The following is a 24845-nucleotide window of genomic DNA, read 5'->3' as shown; positions in this document are numbered from 1 at the left end:
CAGCAGACCCAGCCATTTATATACTCTCTGGCATGATACCTATTGAAGCTGAGTTACATATCAAAATTTTGACATTATTTGGGACCATCACGAGATCAGAAAAAACTTCAAATGTGTGGAGAATAGCGGAAAGGCAGTTTAAATTAAAATCTTTCAATAGTAACAGTTGGTTCATTGATATTAAAAAACTCTGTTTGTTATATAATATAGAAAATATAGAAAACTTTCTGGACAATCCACTAACAAAAACAAAATGGAAATCCTTTATAAACAATAAAGTGCAAAGCTACTGGACCAATAAAATTCTTGATGACTCAAAGATATACTCAACTCTTCGGTATATAAATTGTCAATATTCTATTGGGAAAATACACCCATTGATCACTACAAAAACAGCCAACAATAGAGACAGAGACATTGTAAGGATTCCTACAAGAACCAAAATTGCTACAGGAACATATATATTTCAATCGAATCGAGCATCATTCAATAAAAACAAAGTCAGTCCAACATGTAAACTTTGTAATAAGAGTCCTGAAATCTTGTCACAATTTTTACTAACATGTGAGTCACTTGAAACCGACAGGAAAAGACTGATGGAGATAATAATTGATATGGGAAGTGAACTTTTAGCAAAATCTTGCTTTGCAGAGGAAGTAGACTTAGTTCAGCTAATAGTTAATCCTTTCTACTATACTGTGGATAAACGTAACAATGAAATTGTTCAAAATATTACTGGACAACTAGAGAGTGTGTGTAGACAGCTTATTAACAATCTGCATATGAAGCGGTATGAACTGCTAACTTCGGCCAAACAACAAAAATGTGAAAAGAAAAACAATCTTTCACGAGGAGTAAATATAAAGTAAACTATATATGACATTAAGCTGATGATCAGGGTGGGAATCTCCACAGGTATCATCAGTTGTAATCGAATAAAATAGACGGTTATCAACCAATAATAAATTTGGTTATTATATGGGTGCATACAGATTAAAATTAAAGATAAATTATATGTTTTTATTGTCAAATCATATATTAATTGTACATAACGGTGGCGGTACGGAAGTCATTTTTATTGATATATTACTAAGTATTCATAATTGGATTAGACATTCATTGCGTATTATTATATTGTGTGGTGAAGGATATTATATATATTCAACTCCATTGGAGGTGTGCCTACATTGGCAGAATTTATCTCGATACAGATAAAGAAAACAACATAATACAAATTGGTTCGTTCCCTTTCAAAATGTTTCCCCTTTAAAATTGATTCCAAAGGTATGCATTGTAGTGAGTCAATGTTTGTCAGTCACACTTTTTTCCACGCCCAAAAAATAGGGGTTCACGTTAATTATCCAATTTTAAAGCTTATTAAACTCGTACGCATTCAAATTATGCGAATCCGTTACATTAATTATAATAGGGTCAAAATCTAGACCGACAATCCTCCATTACCCTTGGTCCTAAAAACTGAAGATTGCAATAAACAATTAATTTCCCCATAGTCGACAATGATAGCCTTTTTCGAGATGCAGACTTTCAAGTGGAATTTTTTTTAACGAAGCCTTGCTACAATTAAAGAAAAATTATTCGGAAGTATATTTTGGTCCAAAAAATACAGGTTAATTTGTCATGGTTTTTCTTAACGTAATTTGTACTTTTCTCCCTTGCCTATCAATTTTGTCACTAACCGACACAGAAACACATCAAGCGTTAGTGACATGATAGATCACTTAAAATGGAGAGACCTCGCACACAAGAACAGATGCACGCCTTGTCATATTTTACAAAATCACATATCATCTCATCGCAATCACAAAAATAGACAGACTAATACAACCACTCAGACAGTCCCGGAACATGCACACACTCTCATACCAAATTCCATCCTGCAGAACACAAATACGCCAACATTCATTTTTTCCACGAACAATTAAAAACTGGAACAGCCTTCCTCTGAGTATTGTTATGAGCGACTCTATAGAGTCGTTCAAAACAGCCATCTCAACCTACACCTACAGTCAGTAAATTCATCATGTGTAAATAGTTTTATCTTAATATTAAAAATAAATAAAATAAAAATATGCACTACCCGTGACTATGTAAAAATGTTATTATCAATTTTTGTTTTTAATTATAAAAAATGTTAAACTTTTCACTGTATATACGTCTCCACAAAGCAATGCGCAGTATAAGTGACATAAACTTCAACGCGTTGAAGGTGGTCACTACAAAGTAGAAGTAGAAGAAGCACTCAAAAACATGTGTCTCATCCTAGCGTAGAAAAGACATCTCAGTTCCATTAGGGCTAAGGAAAATATATTATTTTGCCTTCGGTATAATGCAGAGTGCGCGAAGTCTCTAATAATAAAAAATAACGGGTGCACATATCGACCAATCAGGATTAGCCATACTCTTAATTCTGAATACCATGTTATCTTCATAAAATGGCTGCACCCATAATATTTAATGGTTGATTGTAACCTGAAAGGTCCACCTTTTTGTTGAAAGGTCATGATACTTTACTTATGTGCTTCAGTCTTTATCTTATTATTCAGAACAAAATATTACATGACCAACAAAATTGTGAATGAATTGATATTTTTTTTATTATTATTTAATCAAGGATGTGACCATACAAATCTTTGATTCAATTTTAAACTTCAAACCATGCTATAAATGGGGGTGAACCAAAACCTGATCATTAACTGTAAAGTGGTTAATTAAGGCCCTGTGTCTTACAGTTTCACTTTGTCCATCCATCTGTGTGTCAACAATTTTTGTAAATGCAAGCACTCCAAAAGTAAGGGTAGGATCCCAATGAAACTTTGCACAGTTGTTGTGCATTATACATGTACAAATGTATGTACAATGTAGGCATATTGTTTTTTTTGGTGAAAATTGGCAAATTAAATTTAGAAAAAAATAATTTTGTTGCACTAAAATGAAAAATTGTAAGAAATAATTTTTTTTAAACACAAAAACTTCAAAAGTAGGGGCATGAAGCAGATGAAAGTTTTCACAGCTGTGCTTAATATTTTGATGAGCTATTTTTAATGGAAATTGGAAATATGTTTGGGAAAAAAATTAGTAATTTGTTAAAAAGTTGTAAATTTTGAGAAACATCTTTCTTTGCCATGTTTGCTTAGGAAAACTACGACAACTAATATAGGTATATAATAATTCTATTTCAAACTGTTTCTGCCAAAATTCTGGGCATCAAATTTTAAGTATAAAACAAAAAAAACAAATAAAAAATTTGAGAAACATATCTTTGAGCTAGTATCACAACTACAATTGATAATCAAAATGAATATGTATGAATGCTATTCCAAATTGATTCCAGGTGTAAGAAACTATCGGTCTCCATTTTTGAAATAGCTTCCAAAATACATAAAAATTCCTAGTGTTTGGATTTTAAGGAACCTTGATATTTATGTAGAACATGATGATCTGATTTATTTCCTCTTGTCAAAATTAATACCCAATGAACGTGTACATGTATTGCTTTGTTTGCATCAGCATTAATTATTCTTCTTGTGCCTTGAGCCCTTCCTAATGTGTCAGAGTTTTAGATCTTTGTGGAGTTTAAATTTCAAGATTTCTAAGGCAAAACCTGTTCATGCAATTTTATTATTACATGTTTCTGGTCACTGATTCTGACTTTCTGTCAAGTTAAATGGACATGAGATGAAATTTCATGATTTTATATATGGTGAAATAATTATGATTAATCTCTCATTCATATTTCCAGCATACATGTACATGTAATAGGAGCATGATATCTGATTTAGTAAGGGATATGAGTCAGCCTTCTTCTAATAGTTGACTACTTTGACATGTTACAATGTATGCTGCAATAAATTTTTATCAATGCAATGTGGGGACATAGAAAAACAGCCTTTCATCAACCAATGTGTCTGTCCATCCATCTATCCTGGTGGTTTACGTCGGTCCTTTGGTTACTTTTTTATGATAACCTTTTAAACTATGTATAAAGACTATCATTTAATTTTTTTTTTCAAACAGTAACTGCTTTCAGTTCCACCCTGACTGTTAACCTTGGTATATGTATTCTAAATATGCTTACTTTGTCAGCTTTCAACTACCAGGGTATAAAAAAAAGTCGTTGATACAAAGAATGATCTGTAAGTTTGTAAAATCAAACCATCTACACTGACACAAAACATGCAGAAGAGGAGAATTGAGAACTCTTAAAAAGAAGTTTAACACGGCTACATGTAAATGTGTCTGTCCAAAATCACAAATCTGGTCTTTGGTTACATTGTTCATGTTATCATGGTTATGAACTGAACTTTGGTGTTGTTGGCTATCATATGTCAGTATTTGTTAAATTTAGTCACAATTGGTCCGGGAACACAGTTATCATCCTTTGATTTTCGTTGTCCACAAGTATAGTCCCTAGTGTAGACAGTGTGTTACTTGCAGATTTTTTTTATACCCCTTCCAAATTTATTTCTTCATGTTTTATGCCTCAAATAGCAAACTTGTACACTGTAAAAAAATTTGGGTCATGAATTTTAAAGTTCAGTAGTGATTTGGTCCAGCTGAAAAAGGTCAAAAATTAGCATTTCGGAAGCTGTCAAAAGATTTCCTGACCCCCTTAACATAAAAATGCCAATATGTTGAAAATGAGCTGATGAAGTTTTCTATAATTTTGATATAATTTGTCCCAAAAGTGGTACAACACACTGTAAAAATATTATTGAGAAAGCGCAGGTGGGATTTTTTTAATTTTCATTTATTGTCTAAAAGAAATGCACTACGAAATAACTGTTTTCGGACCAATTATGGACACATTCCACGATTAGTACAGAGAGACTTGACCTGTATTTTTGTATTGTTTTGATGCTGTCTCATTTACATATGGTCCTTATCTAGTTATATATTCACATAATTATATATTGTCATTTTGATATTTTGAATATTTTATTTTGCAGCCAATAATGGCAGTCACAGTTTCTGTCTTAGCCAACATTGTTGGAGTTGTTGGCCTTGTTGTCATAGTGATAAAACTGATACAAAAATGTATGGCACACAGGAAGTGGGTAGCAGTGTATGACGCTTTGCCTGGAGAGAGTCATAAGAAACATTGGCTGTGGGGACATGTACATCTGGTAAAGTTTTACAGTCATAAGAAACATTGGCTGAGGGGACATGTACATCTGGTAAAGTTTTACAGTCATAAGAAACATTGGCTGTGGGGACATGTAAATCTGGTAAAGTTTTACAGTCATAAGAAACATTGGCTGTGGGGACATGTACATCTGGTAAAGTTTTACAGTCATAAGAAACATTGGCTGTGGGGACAAGTACATCTGGTAAAGTTTTACAATTGACTTTGATGTATAACAAATCATCTATACACAATTCCTAGTTTCTCTTAATTTTCTACTGACACAACCTTAAATTCTAAAGTTTGAAATTGAAATCCAAATTAATTGGACAAAATTTGATTAAAATGATAAGCAAGGTAAATCTATAAAGGTAGAAGTATAATAAGAGCCATTATTTACTGCTGAACTTGCAAAAGTAGTAAAGTCTTTCAATTCTTTCAAAATTACGTTAGTTCTTCTATTGACGAATGAATAGGGTGATACGAACTGATCACTTCAGTTCAGGAAAGGTCAGTTGTTATGTCACTATCACATCATAAACCTGTTGATAGTGATTTATTTTCACGACATTTGTGAGTAGAAAAATAACATGAAAATAAATTGTCTCAAACATGTAAAACTTGGATGTTTTCTTGTTTAACATAATAACATCAAGTAAATTTGAAAATAACAAAATTAAATTGCCCCTGAATGTACTTGAAAGGGATAAACACGAAATAAAGTGTCTGCGAAAATAAGTTGGTTTACAGTATTTATAGATCATTTTACAATTGTTTTTTGGTTGAATATTGAATAAACCAAGGCCTTACCTAAAAAAACATTTTATCAACATTAACATCTTTATATAGGACATCTTGGATAAAAATGGACAGATTCTCGAGTCAACAGTGTTATTTGTCTTCTTTAATGAATAAAATAATATCTTTTTGGGAAAATCTAGGTCAGAATGGTTAAAACATTAAATTTGATGCACAGCAAATCGCCATATTGTTTTTATTGCTTAACAGGTGTTTACAGGTGAGATTTGTGTACATGGCCTTTATGGCTTTAATCAAGACAATAACGACACCCAAGCCGAATTCAAACTTCCAGGACATTGATTACTATCCTCAAGTGGTGATAATTACTATGTAAACAAACCTAGTGGCTTGAACCCAGACTTACCCCACGCTGTGACTCGACAGAGTCCTGTACATTGTTTTCACTTACATTAAACAACAGACTAATGATAAATATTATTAAATCACTAACACAAATCAATAAATTTTTATTTTGTCTCAAACAAATCTATTTTTCTTGATGACCTGAAAACAAAAATAAGTTCAAAATGGCGACCGATAAAACCCTGATCTCAATGAAATGACCGAAATTATTTCTGTAAAAAAAAAAAAAAAGACCTAAATCCCAATAAATCATTTCGGTCTTTTCAGTTTCCAAATCGGTCATGTCTGGCATATATGACCGTTTCCGGACCCTTGAAGAAGTTTGGAGACCTAAAGCAAATGTTTACCTTCTATGTAAATTACCTACTATGTAAAACACAATTCCAAAATACAAATGCTGATATTGTTTTGTGAACATCTGCATAATAAAATTTTAAGATTTATAATACTTTTTGTCTTTTCGAATTCAAAGGGGCAACATAAGATACTTTATCGTACCTTTTCCTTTATTTTATTAACCTAGTCATATAATAGTAGTTATACGTACTATTAATGTTTGCAGTTTTATATTTTCAGTACCCAGGTCCAAATGAAGAAGGATTAAAATTTCAGATGGAATGGGTTTCAAACTTTCCCAAACTTTATTGTATATGGATAAGTCTCATTCGCCCAGTTGTTGTGTTACATCATCCAGACTCCGTAAAAACTATACTAAAATCTTCAGGTTTGTGCTATCACAAGATCTCAAATATATAAGTATGATAAACAGACCAACCATTAACCTCACTGGCAGCTTTCCTGTAGGAGACTTATACACCCCTATTTTCCAACTTTATTAACTAGATTATTTATGTTTTTCAGTACCCTGGTCCTAATGAAGAGGGGTTGAAATTTCAGATGGAGAGGGTCTCAAGATTTCCCAAACTGCACTGCTTGTGGATAAGTTTTATTCGTCCCATCATTGTAATGCACCATCCAGATACTATGAGAGCTATCCTCAAAACTTCAGGTTTGTTAATTAATGCCATATTGGTTTCATATTATGGCTTGTAACCCGGTATATTCTTTTATCATAACCAGTGCTAGAAATCTCCTGGGTTAAAACACTTTGCTTTATATTCATTTTCAAAAGATTTTTAATTAATAATAAACATGAATCTGAGAAATCTCTTTATAAAGAATAGGGAAAGTATTGCAGTGACCTAGAACTGTATATATATATATCATTTGGGATAACATTGTAGCTTTGTGATTTTTTAGAGTATAGACTGTGTTTGTTATCCATCAATGGGGTACTGATCAACAATTCTAAATTTCAAGCACTGTAAACATGGATTTTTTCATGATTTTAATGGATAAACCTTTAACATTTCAAGCCAATATTTTTACTCTTACAAACTTTTTGATCGGGGAATATTTTTGCGCATTTTACGTGTCAACAAAATGAGCTAAGATAACTCTCACATGAAAATTTCAATGTTTACAGTACCATATTCTCTCCAGAAAACTTTGTAAATTTAACCTTTGCGCATAATTCCTGTAAGTATTCACAAAATTGCGCTTCCTGTTTACATTTTCCAACATTGCATTAAACTAAAATTTTTTAAAGAATTAAGGAGTGTATCTTATTAAATACTTGTTGACATTACTCGTTTGTACTTGAATAAGATATGGTTATTAGAAAATGAAGGAGGTGTGAGGTGAATGTCCATGAAACAGCAGCCCAACAATATAAGGCAATAGAAAAAGACAAAACCAATCTGTCTATAAAGATAGCGAGAGTGAGCATTGAATGATTCTTCTTCTTGTCCTTCCAGGTTAGGAACCGGATTCAAAACTGAATGTTATTTGTTCCATGCAAAAACTTTTCACAGTGTCAGGCATCACATAAAGTTCTCTCTTGGCTATTTACAGTCAAGGGTCTAACTTAAATAAGTTATTAGAGAAAAATAACATACATTTGTTATTGAGGGCTAAAATATCAAAAATTTGTGATAACATATGTATGTTACATGTTTCAAAGGGGCATTATACATCCGTTATTTTGTTAAATTGTGTACTAGTTCTATTGATATTATAATTGTCTTTATGTATATTAAACTTTAGAAAGATATAACAGCCCATAGTTTGCCAATCATGCATAACACACCCATGTTATTACAGAAAAATAATGCCTGTAATAACTAAAGGGTGTTATTACAGCTTCTCTACATCTCTTCAAAGCCTTTTCTCCTACATATATCACAATGTATTTTAACTTATTGTAATAAATAATGATAAGAGCATGTAATGAGGTTCTGCGCAAGCTTCCTAGTCATTCCCAAGTGTCTCATGTAATAAGTTAAATGCCTGTAATAACTAAGCCTTGTTATTACAGCTATAAAGTTGTCACTTAAAAGCCTTGTCTCATTGATTTACCATGGTTGATCAAAAATGAATTAATTGAATTGGAAAATTAGTTTTCAAGATTATGTATTAAGTTACTGCGCAAGTTTCAAGAATTCCCAAGTGCCCACTGAAAATAAAATTTTTATGGTACATTTAACTGATAACAAACATATGTTACTACAGATTAAGAGTAAGTATCCGTAATAACACATGTATGTTATTTTTCTCTAATAACTTATTCAAGTTACACCCTTGACTGATTTACATTTAAAAACATTCGCAATATTTACAACTATAAATATGAACAACTTGGTGTCTTGATTTGAGTCTAAAGTCTATATACATTGTGAATACATATAATAAAACATAAAAAAATGACACCTAATGTTGAATGATTGATTGATTGCTGTTGTTTAACACCACTTTCAGCACTCTTAATTATATCATGGCAGCCTGGTAAACTAGCAATCCTAGTCAATTAAGATTGGAGTCAAACTCACCTTGCCAAATAAGAGTTGAAACTCACAACTTCAATGTTGACAAGCTAGTGATCACTGTAGATGAACTGCTTTGACCACTCAGCAACAGAGCCCCTCACTAAGGTTAAATTATCTGTCAAGATAAAGCATGAATACATTGACAGCCACTGATAATAAAGCTGATTAATTGCTGGCACATCTGTATAAGGTACACTAGATTTGTGAATACTCAGACCTTAGCTTTATTCAATTTCCTCTGTATTACAAATGACCAAAATACATCTGAGTGAAAAACTATTTATTAAATCGTATCAAAGCCTTTAGCACATTTATTAGAATACTGTAATGTCTAATTATCTGAAGATGTGTCTGTCTGTTTGTGTACACATTTGGCAGATTTCCAAGACTGCAAAACTTACTGTAAATTTTTAGCATCATTCTCAATGGAAGGTTAACTTTTTTTTTTATGATTCAAGTATTGCACATTTGCTATTGAAGTTTTGACCTATTTTTATTGTGTTGTTGTTAGAACCTAAACCAAGAGGCCTGGGTACAGTATATATAATGGGAGTGGACTGGTTAGGAGAAGGTCTACTGATTGCCAATGGAGAGCGCTGGGCCAGGAACAGAAGACTACTTACACCAGCTTTCCATTTTGATATACTACAACCCTACATCAAAGTTTACAATCAAGCTACAGATATATTGTTGGTAAAGTATACAAAAGTGTAGCACATCTTCTTTGAGTTAAAATTGATCATTTATTCTGTAGTTAATCATCTACTTCAAAAGTCAAGCAGATTTACAATGGGAATTTAACACTTATGCGGCACAAATTTAGTCAAAATTATTGTGGTGAAGGAGCTCCTGAAATATTTCATGACCTCCATAATTCCATTTCATGATATCCTGAAATATTTTAAGACCGCCACTAATAATCTGTCAAAATTGCTTTATTTTATCATGTATTTTAAGATATCCTTAATATTTATTAAGCTCCATAATTATATATTTCATGACCTCAAAAATTCCATTTTAGGATATCCTGAAATATTTATGGGGGTCCACAATTATTACAGGACCTCCACAATTAGATTTTAAGATATGTTTGTGTTGTTGAAGAAAGAGGACAAAGAAGTAACAAGCATTCTCCTAAATTCTGTGTGTTAATTGGGTCACAATGGCTTTCTATAAACGAAATAGTTGATTGGCTTTATTATTATTTTGTTTTGCTTAAAAAAAAGTTAAAACAATAATCTTCAATCATTTGTATTTTTTGCTTGAATAAGATTAAAGTTGCGATGTATGTCAAAGAAACATTAACCCAAAAACACAATTTGCCAAAAGACATAATAAAAAAGAAAGAAAGAATGAGGGTATCCATCCATGACACAAAATCAGTATATGCACAGGAATAATCACTAATCAAAGGAACAGTGCTTTTATTGCTGATCTTCATCTCAAATTCACAGTGAGGCCTTCAACATGTAGCAAAAAAACTCTCACCTCACTGCAAGTTTAAGACGGCCCCTAGCACTGGTTTGAGCGGAATTCTTTGCAAATTGACAATCACTCCACAACTGTGAATTGAAGAACAAAGCCATGGTGTAATATCAATAAAATAAATCTGGCGAAGAAATCAAACATGTACTGTCATGATTTAGCTCAACAATCACACTGAAGTGTGTAAAAAACAATACAAACATTTAGACAACCTCAGGACATGCCTGTTTGTATATAGTACATTACAAGTGATGACTACAACCAACTTGTCCAAATGGATCTTTATCTTAGGAGACATGGCTTTTATTAAATCAACAGATAAATGAGTTTCTTTTTTCTTGTTTTTTTATAATTTTGTAGGAAAAGATAGAAGACCGAGCTAGAGCTAACAAGTCATTTGAATTATTTTCTAACATAGGCCTGTGCTCCTTAGATATAATACTGAGATGTGCCTTTTCCTATGAGAGTAACTGTCAGACACTAGGGTAAGACCATTGATTGGCAAATCTAGGGACATATTCAGTTGACTAGAAGACAAATATAGTTTAGAGAATATAAAATATGCTTACTTAATTAACCTCATCAGGAATTGAAATAGTAGATAAATTATGAATTGAAAGCCAACAAGTCCCACTGATTGGGAAAAAAATAATTTTGAAAAGTACAAAATGATACCAAGATTTTTTTTAAATAACAAAACACATTCAGAAATATATACTTTATTGTATGATTTAAAATGTAAAACCAGGTAAAGAATGCAGTAGGAAGGAAAGAATATGTTGTATTAATATATGACACAAAGTCCCACAATGCACTTGACAGAAACCAGAGCAAAGAAACAGTGCTTAACAGCTGTACTTCATCTCAAGACTTACAATGAGGCGTTAAGCACTAATCAATAGCTCAAATCACAAAACCAGGTAATACCAGAATTCTTTTCTACATATTGATGTCAACTATACACAGGCAAATTTTGTTTGCATGAAAGTAACGTAAAATTGATGTGAAATGAGTTTCAAGAGAAATTCATGTAATAAAAATTTGGCTATCCCCCAGTCAAAGATATCTTACAAATGCTGTCATAATTTGCTCAACAGTTTCATAAATACCAAAAACAATAAAAACATTTAATAGACAACTATAGGTACACCAAGATATGTGTATAACAACTTTGCATTGATTTATGTAGAAATACCTAACAAAGGGAGATAATTTCGGATGGAGAAATATCTAACAAAGGGAGTTAATTTCTGGTGTTTTATATTTTAGAGAAAGCCACCCTTATGTTTGTGCTGTAGAAACATTGAGTGAAATTTGGGTAGATAGATCTTTGTAAGTAATAAGTTAATGACCAGAACAAGGGTTCATAAATAATAGGCATGTTTATTTTTTTTAAGTTGTTATAGCCTTTGGATTCATGAGACTTTAAAGGGAGATCATTTGCAGCTTAAAAGATGATGAAAAATAGAGTACTTTTCCTTTCTAACATTGCCATTTCTTTTTAATAAGTTGTTTTAAGAGTATTTAGATGTTTAAATTGATAGTGGAGCATTTCATGCTAATAAGCTTATAAAAAGTCTAAAAATAGCTTTGTTACTATAGTTTATAGATTTTTTAATAACACCTATAACATGTAATACCTGTTTTTTTATAGTGTGTGTTTTATGATGAGAGGTAAACTTGTACCATTTACAAACTTAAATATACTTTACTTTCATTTGCATGAGCCTAATTTATAAAAAATACTGTAAACCAACTTATTTTGTAATTAAATTATGTATATGACTTGCATGAGAAGACAAATAATTGTTAGATAAACTTTTTTCAATATGGCAAACTTACAAGAAAACATTTCCATAAAAATAAGTTGGATTTCATTATAACATTTTGACATTCTAGCTGAAATATTTCTATTGGACATTTATGTGCCATTTCAAAGGTCAGCACTATGCAGGTGTAGTATTGGGTTTGAATGAAATTTTACAGATAATTTTTATTAGATATCACATCGATTTTTATATAGAAATATTCTATGGAAGATCCTTCAATGGCCCTCTCTTCTATGATTAGTACACAATCTGATATCCAAGTAAAGTTTTAGAACTTATTGTTATAGTTGAGATAGCATACCTCGTATTTACAAGTCACATACATGTTGGGTATATATCAATGAGATAAACATTCCAAAACATAATAAAACAATAAAAGTATCAACATTTTGTCTACATCTTTATGAAAATTATTATAAGTGAACTTGATGACAACGGATATATTTCAATTGTTGTAACAACAATCCCGTCCCCTTTTCCAGAATGTGACTTACTGAATAAGACTTATTGAAGGCAGTACTTTGAACTATAATGGTTTACTTTTACAAATTGTGACTTGGATGGAGAGTTGTCTCATTGGCACTCATACCACATCTTCTTATATCTAATTATCACCAGGTTTGTACTAACATGAGCAACATGACTGGTGCCACATGGGAAGCAGAATCTGCTTACCCTTCCGGAGCACCGGAGAGTTTTCTATGTTGTGTTTTGTGTATTGTTGTTTGTCTTTTTCTTTTTTAGCCATGGCATTGTCAGTTTATTTTCAACTTATGAGCTTGAATGTCCCTTTGGTATCTTTTGCCTCTCTCTTTTAAGTGATCTTGACAATGTTTGTCCTGTCCTCCATTATAGAATTTAAATATTTACTGTATCTTTTACTATGTACCGAATATGGATAGATCTGTCGAATGATTCCTGTTTATGAAATGATGATTACTCTATTTTTTTTTCACTTTTACATGTATAAACCTCTCATCAAGCTTTAACATTTTTCATAACCAACATTATCCTGCGGGTTCTTTCTGGTTACTCCAGCTTCCTACGACAATAATAACTGGCTTCAATGAGAATTTAACACTAACAATCAATCAATCATTACCAACACCTGGTTTCCTTGTCCTCAAGGTTTACTGGGTTCAAACTTGCTGGATGAAGTAACACTTGTGTTTCCTTTCATTAGAACAAAAGTTCCTTCTTTGAAGCTAAATACTTTTCTTACACTATTAAAATGAAATTGATGTTTATTGAATTTAAGGGAGCAAAATATTTTACACGTTGAATCAGTATTAAGGGATTTGATTTGTGAAAGGAGAAGGTCCGGTAAGGGCTAGTTTTGGCCTAAAATTCGAAGTACATCTGATGAAAGATTTTTGACATTTTTTAAACACTTAAGTGTCTACTTCAGTCAATTCAATTAGTTTATGTCAAAGATTTGAACTGATTTGGTCTTTAAAGACGCTCAAATTCAAGCTTTTATATGAAAGATCCATCAAATATGCCATAAAACGTCACTTTTCAGATGGTTTTTGTCTAAAATGTAAGTGGCCGCATTCGTGTTCAGTCTCAACCTTTATATATGTTATGTATTATCATCAAATACAACATATGTTTAAATATAAAGACTGAACACAAATGCGGCCACTTCCATTTTGGACATAAACCTTCTTAAAATTAGCACAAATGCTAAAATTGTGACGATTTCAGTATTTTTGCATGAATTTATGATGGTAGTACCTGATGCATGTGCATTGTATTGTCAAAAACAGTCCATTTTTATGGAACATAAGTATTCTACTTTCCAATAAATAGTTAAAAGTTTACATAACAACAAATTTGTAAAAATGCTGTATTTTGGGGCCAAAAAGGGGTCTTACCGGGCCTACTCCTTTAAGATGTGTACCACCTGAAAATAATTGAAATTATGGTTATTATTCAAAACACTTGATATCGTTTACTGGATTAAATCCATATCATATGTACACCCAAAAACAGTTTTGTGAATTGCATGTTGATTAGAAATATTAGATTTCTCTTCAATAACAGCTGAACATGATATGGTATGTAAGATGGTTTTGAAATGATATAAATGACTGCATCACAAAATGAGTAAATGTTTTAGTGATGATTATTATTGATAAAAATAAGTTTTCAACAGCCATGTAGATTTTAATGACTTATATTTGAGGACAAAAGCTGTTGTATTAAATAAGAAATAAGTGCAATCTTTATGGATGAAAAATAGAGTATGTTTGTATCATTATAGGACAACTTGTTGATATATAGAATCAAAGTATACATGTCACTCAGACAGGGTTCATATTGCTTAATTCCTTAGCAAATTGGTTTATAAAAATATAGTTATAAGGTCACATTGGTTACAAGTGAGAGCCTTCAATATGTGTTTACTAATTACTGCTGAAGTTTAAGCAACTGTTAATCAGTAGTTGTCATTTATGTATTTTTTATTATCTTTGGTATGTTCTATACTGTAAATTCAGAAATTATTGCGTGCATTTATTATTGCGATTTTGTCATTTTAGACGAAAATGCGATTTTAATTTTTGCGATATTGAGAAAAATCCTGTTTAATTCATATATAAAATTTCAAAATGCGAGTTTAAATTATTGCGATTATAACCCTGTTGCATTTTTCGCAATAATAAAAACATCGCAATAATTTCTGAATTTACAGTAATTAGATGCTATATTTATTACAGAAACCCAGTTTTGTTTCCAGACTTCATTTTCTACCTAACGAAAACGGGGAGGGAATTTAAAAAGGCTTGTGATTATGTGCACACTGTTGCTGAAGAAATTATTGAGAAAAGGAGAAAAACACTGGTTTGTAGTATACGAGGAGATTGATTGATTGATTTATGGACTTTTGCCATATCCTGTCGACCAGTTCTTTTTTTTTTTGGTGGAGGTAGGCAGAGAGAACCACTGACCTACTGCAGAAAGCTTGCAATCCTAGTCAATTAAGATCCTAGTCTTTCAATCTTTTCATCAGTGGTGTTTGAACTCACAAGCATGGTGTTGACAGGCTAGCAATTACTGTAGAAGAACTAGTATTTATGCCACCCAGTCACCGAGTCCCCTAATAGAAGAAGATGTTTGGTATATATATCACCCCCCCACTGTGTGATCAAGTCAAATTTTGATAATATTAAATGGATAATTTTAACAAGATAGATAAAAACTTGTGAAAGTCAAGTAAAGGTGCAAAAAAGAAAAAATTGGATATTCTTTACAGAGAAAGAGCTTAACTTTCCTCTAAAAAACTGATCACCAGTGGAGAGATTATCTATCATTTTTGAATGATCCCACAGATATTTGTAGAAATCTTTTAAGACATTGATAAATGGTCACATTATAAAGAACATATATTAATGTTTACTAAGTTTCAAGTTGATGTGGCCAAAACTTTAACCTACCTTCAACAAACTTTAACCTGACCATTTCACCATGAAATCTGTGTCAAAACCATGATGTCGTATACATTTTTAAAATTTCACATCACAATGAACGTGTGTAATAATGGATGGTATTCTACCTTAAATCAAAACTTTAAAATGATATAAACAGACGAACCTCAAAAAAAGGACATACTAAAGGATGGACACACAAACAGACAGGAAAACAGTGACCCTGATATGGTAGGCAGTACACACAAAAAGCATTGATTTGATGCAAATACTTTTTTTATACAGATGTAGAATTGTTTTGCCTTCATGACAGCATGAAAACCATATAAACTTTGTGTTAACATATAGGACATAATTGTTAAGGATCTTCAGAAAAAGGTGGATGATTATTATTCACATTTCTATAATAAGTCATTATATAAGAACATACTCTACCATTGCATTTAAAAACAATTTCTAATCTTTATTCAAATATTTTAAAATTCTTGGTTATCATATAAATGAGCATCTTGAAATTTGATATATTTCACAAAATTATTCTGTCCATCTAAATGTGATAATGTTTTTATTGAATACTTACAGGAGGTAGAAGGATTACCTAACAAAGAAACAGGTAAAAAAACCAGATATTTGGATTTTTTGGATATATTAATTACAGCTAAAGATGAAAATGGTGAAGGATTAACTCCCTTAGAAATCAGAAATGAAGTTGATACTTTCCTATTCGAAGGTAAGCTACACATATAAAGGTGTTGACTTATTTCAGAAATAACTAAGGGCAGACTTTAGTTTGATGCAGATTTTACAACATAGAAGCATTACTTTTGCTGTGCAGAAAATAAGATAAAATGTGGTGATATTAAATAGAATAGACTAGACAATGTCATTGCACAAAAATATGATGTTTGTACACAGACCACAATGGGACCTCGTCAGTTTGTGGTGGATCAAATATTTTACCACAACTTTATTCAAATGACATTTCAGTACTCAATATTAGAACTAAATATAGATATGACAGACAGCATCCTATCAACATCATATGATATCTGTCATCTCCTGAAAAAAAAATCAAGTTATGACCTATATTTGTCATTATTTTGCTCATGACTTTAGCTTGTAAAGATTTACTTAGCTTATACCGGTTACAAAAACCTAGACATGTCAGTCAGTAAAATATCCAAAATCATGAATAGCTCAGAGGAATCTTAGAATAAGCCATATCTTTATTCACTTACTTGATATGTATCCAAAAAAAATCAACTTACAGAAGTTCATTGGTGTTCTGGTTTGCTAAGTTACTTTTAAAATGATTTATTTTACAATGCTTCAGAAATTTGTTTTAGAACTGTTTAAGTTCAATACATTGTTGCAGTAAATAGCTTTGTTTCATAAGATATTGTATGAATCATTTGAAAGCTGAGGATTATTCAGATATATATATAAAAATAAGGAAATGTGGTATGATTACACATGAGACAACTATCCACCAATGACCAAATGAAGTGGATGTAAGCAATTAAAGGCAACCATACAGCCTTCTTGATATGTTCTTATTGTCAGATCAGGTGAATGTCTAGTGTGTATTACTTCTGTAAAATCAATTATGGTCCTGCTCATTTACATATACCCCTCATCTACGTGTGTAATGTCTCAAACCACAAATTCAGAAACCCATGAAGCAAAGATTTCCCCACTAATAACCATATTTATAAGTGTTCATACATGTATCTTACAGGACATGATACAACGACCAGTTCTATGTGCTGGACTTTGTATTCCATCTCACAACATCCAAAATGGCAGACAAAAATCCAGGAAGAAATAGATCATTTATTAAAGACAAAAAACTCTTCTGAAATTGAATCGTAAGTCATTTAGTGATTAAGTTTAGTGTATTTTGTTCTGATCTGTATTTTTACAGAAGATCTAAGAAGAAACAACATTAATGAGGATCATATGAAAATATTTTCTATGAATACATTAAGTATGATTAGATATTTCTCCACTCAAAGCAATTTGAAATTTTGAAAGAGATGCACCTTAGTGTTTTAATCATTTAACATTTAACTGTCAAGAGTGAAGAAATGGTGTATTCCACCAGATATGGAGATGGAATCTGTCTTCGAAGTGTCTATAGGGGTTACGTAGGCAAACTGTAACGATAATTTTTAATGGATGTGTGTTTCATTTCAAGCTTATGATGGTGTTTTTTTTGTAGGGAGGACATACCAAAACTAGAATCACTAACCCTTTGTATTAAAGAAGGAATGAGACTTCATTGTCCTGTTGGTTTTATATCTCGTGTCACCACCAGGGAGATGGTCATAGATGGCGTTACAATCCCTTCTAATACAACATTAGCATTACAAATCTATAATCTACATCACAATGACACTGTGTGGGAAAATCCAGATGAATTCATGCCTGAACGATTTTTGCCTGAAAACTCAGCTAACCGAGATTCATATGCTTTTATTCCATTTTCAGCAGGGCCTAGGTATATATGACTTTCAAAAATCGAATAAAAAATCTAAAAAATAAGAACAGCCATCAGAAATTGTGATACAAATACATATAAGTTTATACAGTACATTCATTCTTTTTTTTCTGATTTTAAATTTGCATGTAAGCAATAACAAAATTTCTCCGTTTCTGTACACAATATTTTTATATAATATTATTATTAAATTGGAATTTATAATATATCAAAATGTGGAGATGTGGTATGATTACCAATGAGACAACTATCCACCAGAGTTCAAATGATATGGATGTAAGCATAAATATGTCTACAACCATAATCAAAATCATTGAAAGGTTAAATGAATGCACACATTATTTAAGATTTATACCAACTAATGTATGTAAACAATTTAGGCAACTATGTAAGTGGAAAAATGTAAATCATTGAGACTATGTCGACTTTGATCTTCTCTTATATTACTATAACAGCATAGATAGACAATTGTGAAAAATACATCACAAAAAGGAGGCTAGAAAGGTCTAAACAAGAATTAAAGTTTGTGTCAAAATTAGAGAACCAAGTACATCTAGATAATTTTAAAAAAGAACATTTTTACTTATACGGGAATGATATTTTGTTTTCAGAAACTGTATTGGTCAACATTTTGCCATGAATGAACAAAAGGTTGTACTTGCCAGACTTCTTCAAAAGTAAGTAATTAATAGAAGTTAATAGTACTGTTAAACAAAGTAACGAATTGAGCATTTATGTAGCTACAATCTAGATTTATGGCTACAAGGTTTTATAAGTCAGTATCTTGTATAAGTAAGAAGGACGTGGTATAATTAAACAGCATCCCAACAGTTCAAGTCAACAATATACATTTAGAGGTCAACATACAATCTTCAACAATATACAGATGTTAACAATATTTCAAGCTCTTAATTGCCTCTAGTCTAACCAAATATCCTTTTAAAACATTGAATATACACTTGTTTTAAATATTTTATCATATTCTTAAAGAGATATTTCAGAAATAAACTAAAATTATTTACTTCTGAATGGTATTTTCAGTAATACAAAAATATTTGTTTTCAAGGGGAGATAACCTTCACAAAAGTTTTAAATTCAAGGGATGCTGCAAATCAACTAAGTTAAACACTTCCTATCTAGGTCAAATAACGTCATTCTGTCCCACTGTTGTATAACCCAACTGCTCCTGTATTGCTAGTCAGAATTTTGTGAAACTTTCACAGAATCTTATTCACATGATTCACTTTATAGAGGCGTTGACCAGTTTTATGTGCATACAAACCTCTCCCTTTATTGTGCAGCCTGTGAAATTTATTTCGCGAAAGCGAGACATAGCGATCCTAGATTCCGTCGGCGGCGGCGTCAACATTTAGGTTCAGTCAGTGGTTAAAGTTTTTTTAGACATCAATAACTTTGTCAACCCTACATGGAGTTTAATGAAATTTGGACGGAAGCTTATTTATGACCAAAAAACAGTATCCAGAGCAAAATTTTTAAAATATTTATTTTCATTTTTCCGTATTTTACTGATAAATGGACTTAGTTTTTTTAACATTCAGATTTAGTCTGAGGTTAAAGTTTTTACAGTTGACACTCAGGCTCAGTCATCAATAACTTTGTCAAACCTTAATGGAATTTTAAGAAATTTGGACAGAAGCTTGTTTATGACCAAAAGACAGTATCCAGAGCAAAATTTTTACTGATAAATGGACTTAGGTTTTTACAGTTAACAAGTAGATACAGTCTGGGGTTAATGTTTGTTACACATCAATTACTTTGTCAAACCTTCATAGAGTTTTATGAAACTTTGGCAGAAGCTTTTTGATGATTAAGAGATAATGTCTGAAACAAACCTTTGAAAAACTTTTTTTTTTATTTTTAGTATTTTTCTGATAGATGGACTAAATATTTTACAGTTAACATTTACAGAATGTAAAAAACAATTGATTTTTCCATTGCTGACAATAGTAATGTTTCTTGCTGTACTGATTTTATTGAGTTGATTTTTATTATAAAACCTTTTTTAAAATAAAGAATATTTATTGTGTTAACATATTTCATAAAAAAAAATATATGGTCACGTTGCTTTTCTATGTGTAATTTACAGTTGTCAAGGGTGACTGTCAATCTCGCACAAAAATAACAGTAAAATTTATGCATTCAACAACAGGAAGAAAAAATCTCAACCATTTCAGAAGGAGGAATCAAATTTTATTTTGTCATTGCTACAACCAAGAATCCATAAGGTTTCAGGAAAAAAAAAAAATTATTTGTGGCATACTCCACCCAATCAAAATCTTCCATGTTTTTGTTTCTGAATACTATGTTATGCTCATTATTGACTGGTTCCATAGGAGCTAATGGTAGATTATAACCTACAGACAGTCTGAGATTAATTTTTTTTTCACATGGTAAATATGTAAACGTTCATGGATTGTTATGTAACTTGGACAGAAGCTAATCTTCAAAAACAAGAAATAGCACCTAAAGAAAACATTAGAATTTATTTTTTGAATTCTGTATTTTACTGATACTGTAAATTCAGAAATTATTGCGAGGTTTTTATTAATGCAAATAATGCGACTGGGTGACTATCGCAATAATAAAAACTCGCATTCTGATGTCTGTTACATACATCTGTATGCAGATTTTCATGATATCGCAATAATTAATCTCGCATTTTTGTCCATTCTTGAAAAATCGCAATAATAAATGCACGCAATAATTTCTGAATTTACAGTAAATGGACTCACTTTTTAAGTCAACCTTACACTTTTACACTGACAGCAGCAATTGAAGGCGAGACACAGGGTTCCACGGAACTTCTTGCGAATTTTAAAAATAAAAAGATATGGTATGATTGCCAATGAGACAACTCTCCACCGCAGACCAAATGACATAGAAGTTACTTTGTCTATCTAAATCATATGTGGTAAAACTAAAACACAATAAAAAAATCCTGAACAGTGCAGCTACCAACAGTATGACAGCTAACTTGTACATGGAAATAAGATATGGATCATAATTTGGAAAATAAGAGTCAAAATGTGCTTGTTGCTACAGGATGAAGCTTAGGTGGTTACAGCTGTTTTGTTGCATACTGCTGCTCAAAGAAAATTCAAATACATGAAGAATGTGTCCATGGGACACAGATGATGCCCCGGCTTGCAAATAACTTATTAAGGAACATAACTCTAGAATGGTAAGAGTGACACAATCAAAATTTGAATTTAATCTGTGTTTTGTGGTAATAAGCATTGTGTATAAGTTTCATAACATTTTGTTGAGGCAAACTAAAGTTAGAGAACTAATTTTGGGACGTACAGACGTACAGACGGTTGGACGTACGGACAGTCTGTCAGCAGACCATCAGAAGAAAGAACCATTCTAAAACTTGATATTCTGTTTTGTAGGTTTACTTTCCAACCAGATCCAGACTGTTTGGTGAAGAAAAAGATTGGAGTAGTAATGAGAGCTGAAAATGGAATAAAACTGTTAGCACATCCAAGGTCTTATTGATCGGAAAATATTGTATTTTGTTATCGTCTGATTTTTACTATTTGAATAGTTATATTGTTAATCTGTTAATTTTCTCAAACATTTGCTATGATTGAATTTTTAAAAATCATTTCTGGAATAGTTTATTACATGCTTAGTAACCAGAATTGTGGACTTTTTAATTTTATGTAAAGTCTGTCATTATATAAATAACACATAGCTGAGAGGGTGATAGAGCAGATTGTTACCCTGAGAAAACATTGTCAACGGCGGCGAAGTGTAGAACTTAAGCATTATATTTATTACTTGATGTAAATTCAATTCATTGTCCTTTAAATTATCGATTTTTGATTGGTTTGGACAAGAGGGTGACATTCAAAAAAATTGTCACCGGCTCAGCCATGTGATAGAGTAAATTAACACCCTTGTATTAGCCATTCAAAATATGGCATTTTAACATGAAGTATAATAAAACAAATTATTAACATGTTTCTAGGTTATTTTTATGATACATGCTCAGAGACAAGAACTGTGGAGGTCTGGCCTGGGTTTCACGAAAAATCTTAAGACTAAAATTGAAAATAAGCCATGAACAATTTAATATACTAACGCTCAATATTAGTTGAAGGATTTTTTGTGAAACACAGGCTTGATGTTTGAGATATTTTTATTAGGTGTACGGACCTCCCATTACTTCCATAGTCATGACATTAAGTTAACCTCAATGATAAAGAATTTATATTTATAAATGTCTATATATTTATATTTAGTTTATTTAAATAAATATATTTATTTTTTTTATAAATCTAAAAATTATAGTGTTTTAGAATTATTTTAAAAACAATCAGTAATTGCAGATATGGAGCAAATGTCAATCAGACAGCAACCCTACATAATTAACTTATTAGATGGCATATTTTCTTTCAAATTGTGAAAGGGGTGCGAGGGGTGGGTAGGGAGTCATTTAACATAAATATCTGTGATCCTTGGTTGTATTTAAAAAGAGAAAGTTTTTACAAATATTTTGAAATTTTGAAAATGTATATTGTGGGTTGATTGGCTTATTGAAAATAGGGGTCTAGAGGCCAGACGGACATTCTAGTTATCAATCATTTATCTAATTTTAGATTTTCAACAAATAGTTGGCATGCAATATATATTAGGACTTGATTGTGTGATGGTTTGCTTTTAGCTGTAAAGTAATTCAACATTAATATTATAGACTGTGTCAACTAATGAATTAAGACTGCTATAATATTTTATAATTAGAAAAATCAAAAAGTGGACTGAAGAAGCTTTAATTAGAATGAATTTAAACATTCTTGACCTAATTGTCTTTCAATGATTTGTGTTATTAACTGAACTTAAATTGAATAAGTTTACAAATGATATTAAAAATAAATAGATGATTGTTGTTATTTTTGATAAAAGTGGAACTCTTCAAAATGTCTTAAAGAGGCAATTGCTGTCAAATTCATGTTCACGGATTTGACTCAAATTCTCATATTATATTTATTACATACTTAAATGTATATGCAAATTGCAATGAGTCTAAAATAAGCAAATTTCGTATATTAGTCTAGACACCATCTAATTAACCATCAAGATGACCTCCAAAGACTGTCGACAGTAATATAACCCGATAGATATAAACATGAATATAAATATTAACAGATAGCAACCATGTGCAATTGGATTACCTGTATAAGAATGATGTTTTGTGGATCGAATCAGTCAACGAAATAGTTCATCCTTGATTCACTTCAATGATGACATTCTTTTCCTTTTAATAGCTAAACACACCTAGTACATGCATAACCCATCTCCAGCTAAGGGGTTAAATTGAAATTCACATGAAAAAGGATTCACGTGAGTCAATAATACATCAGCGATATTTTTTAGCTTATTTGGACAAATTTGGCCCAAACAACTGCCCATAACAAAATATTATTTTAAAATTCTGCTTTTATTAATACTTGAAACAAAAAGATTTGTATTTTGAATTCTTGTCTAAATTGTAGTAATTACATTTCCAAAATTTATTTGTTATTAAGGGATCATAGATTTATTCTTATGAGGAAGCTTATGAGAAATTTTTGACATTTAAAATAACTATTGAGTTTATATCAAATAATTTAAAAAAACAAAAAATACCTATTAATATATATTAAGTAACTAAAAAAAATAACTTGTTTAGTATCGCCCCCTGACTGTTTTTTGTGTCTTGATAACTTTTATGTAGCATATTATATAATATAAACTATATTTAAATCATATCATCTAATTATAAAATTTGAGAATTTTTTTTATTATAAAAAAAGAAATGATTAATAAATATAATAATTGTATATTTTTTGTTAAATGACTTTCACTTTTTTGTGGAGACTTGAGATTTCTTTCCAAGCATTACACAGTACTGTTGAAGAATTTCTTATCTTTTCTATAATTTGTAAAATGTCATGCAAATTGTATTTGAATAGATCAGTTGTTTACACAGGTGTTAATTGAGCTTCCTCTATAATGCTCAACTTTCCTTATTATAGAAGTGGTGTAGATTTGATTGACATCTTAATGGATCATGATAATTATTTTCACATAAACTGCAGAGAAGAGCCTACTGAAAAAGCTCTGAGCATCCTCCGAGCATGCTCGGAGCTTCCTCGTAAGAATAAATCTATGATCCCTAACATGTTTGTAGAAAAAGGAGAACAAATTCCATTTTATTTCTATGCAAAACCAAATGAAAATGATTTATACTTTTTATTGATTTCTTGTAATTAAGTTCTTTTTTGTCGGATATTTTAAAAGTTTCTGTAGGGTTGTTATTCTGGTCATATGTAACAAGAGTGGACACAGAGAAATGTCTCGCCTGTCGTGTATTTCTAATTGAAGTTATGTTGAAAGTAAATGCTA

General features: G+C 31.2%; 1 protein-coding gene across 2 annotated transcripts; it reads left to right on the top strand.

Annotated features, from left to right (window-relative positions):
• Window positions 1–1222: 1222 nt before the first annotated feature.
• On the top strand, window positions 1223–23341 carry LOC127719470 (cytochrome P450 4F6-like). Of its 2 annotated transcripts, none has more exons than XM_052225617.1 (12): window positions 1223–1284; window positions 4968–5144; window positions 7169–7316; window positions 9704–9885; window positions 11038–11162; window positions 11947–12009; window positions 15227–15350; window positions 16517–16664; window positions 17673–17802; window positions 18156–18434; window positions 19046–19111; window positions 21848–23341. In XM_052225617.1, exons 2-12 carry the CDS (start codon window positions 4974–4976, stop codon window positions 21951–21953), a joined length of 1542 nt encoding a protein of 513 aa, XP_052081577.1. In that variant the 5' UTR covers window positions 1223–1284; window positions 4968–4973; the 3' UTR covers window positions 21954–23341. The 2 variants fall into 2 exon arrangements, with proteins under 2 accessions (XP_052081577.1, XP_052081578.1); XM_052225618.1 differs by lacking the exon at window positions 7169–7316 and adding an exon at window positions 6884–7031.
• Window positions 23342–24845: the final 1504 nt, after the last annotated feature.

The sequence above is a fragment of the Mytilus californianus genome, unplaced genomic scaffold (assembly GCF_021869535.1).
Source record: "Mytilus californianus isolate M0D057914Y unplaced genomic scaffold, xbMytCali1.0.p SCAF_11, whole genome shotgun sequence".
Taxonomy (NCBI): Eukaryota; Metazoa; Mollusca; class Bivalvia; order Mytilida; family Mytilidae; genus Mytilus; species Mytilus californianus.
This window is presented reverse-complemented; position numbering and strand designations above follow the sequence as displayed.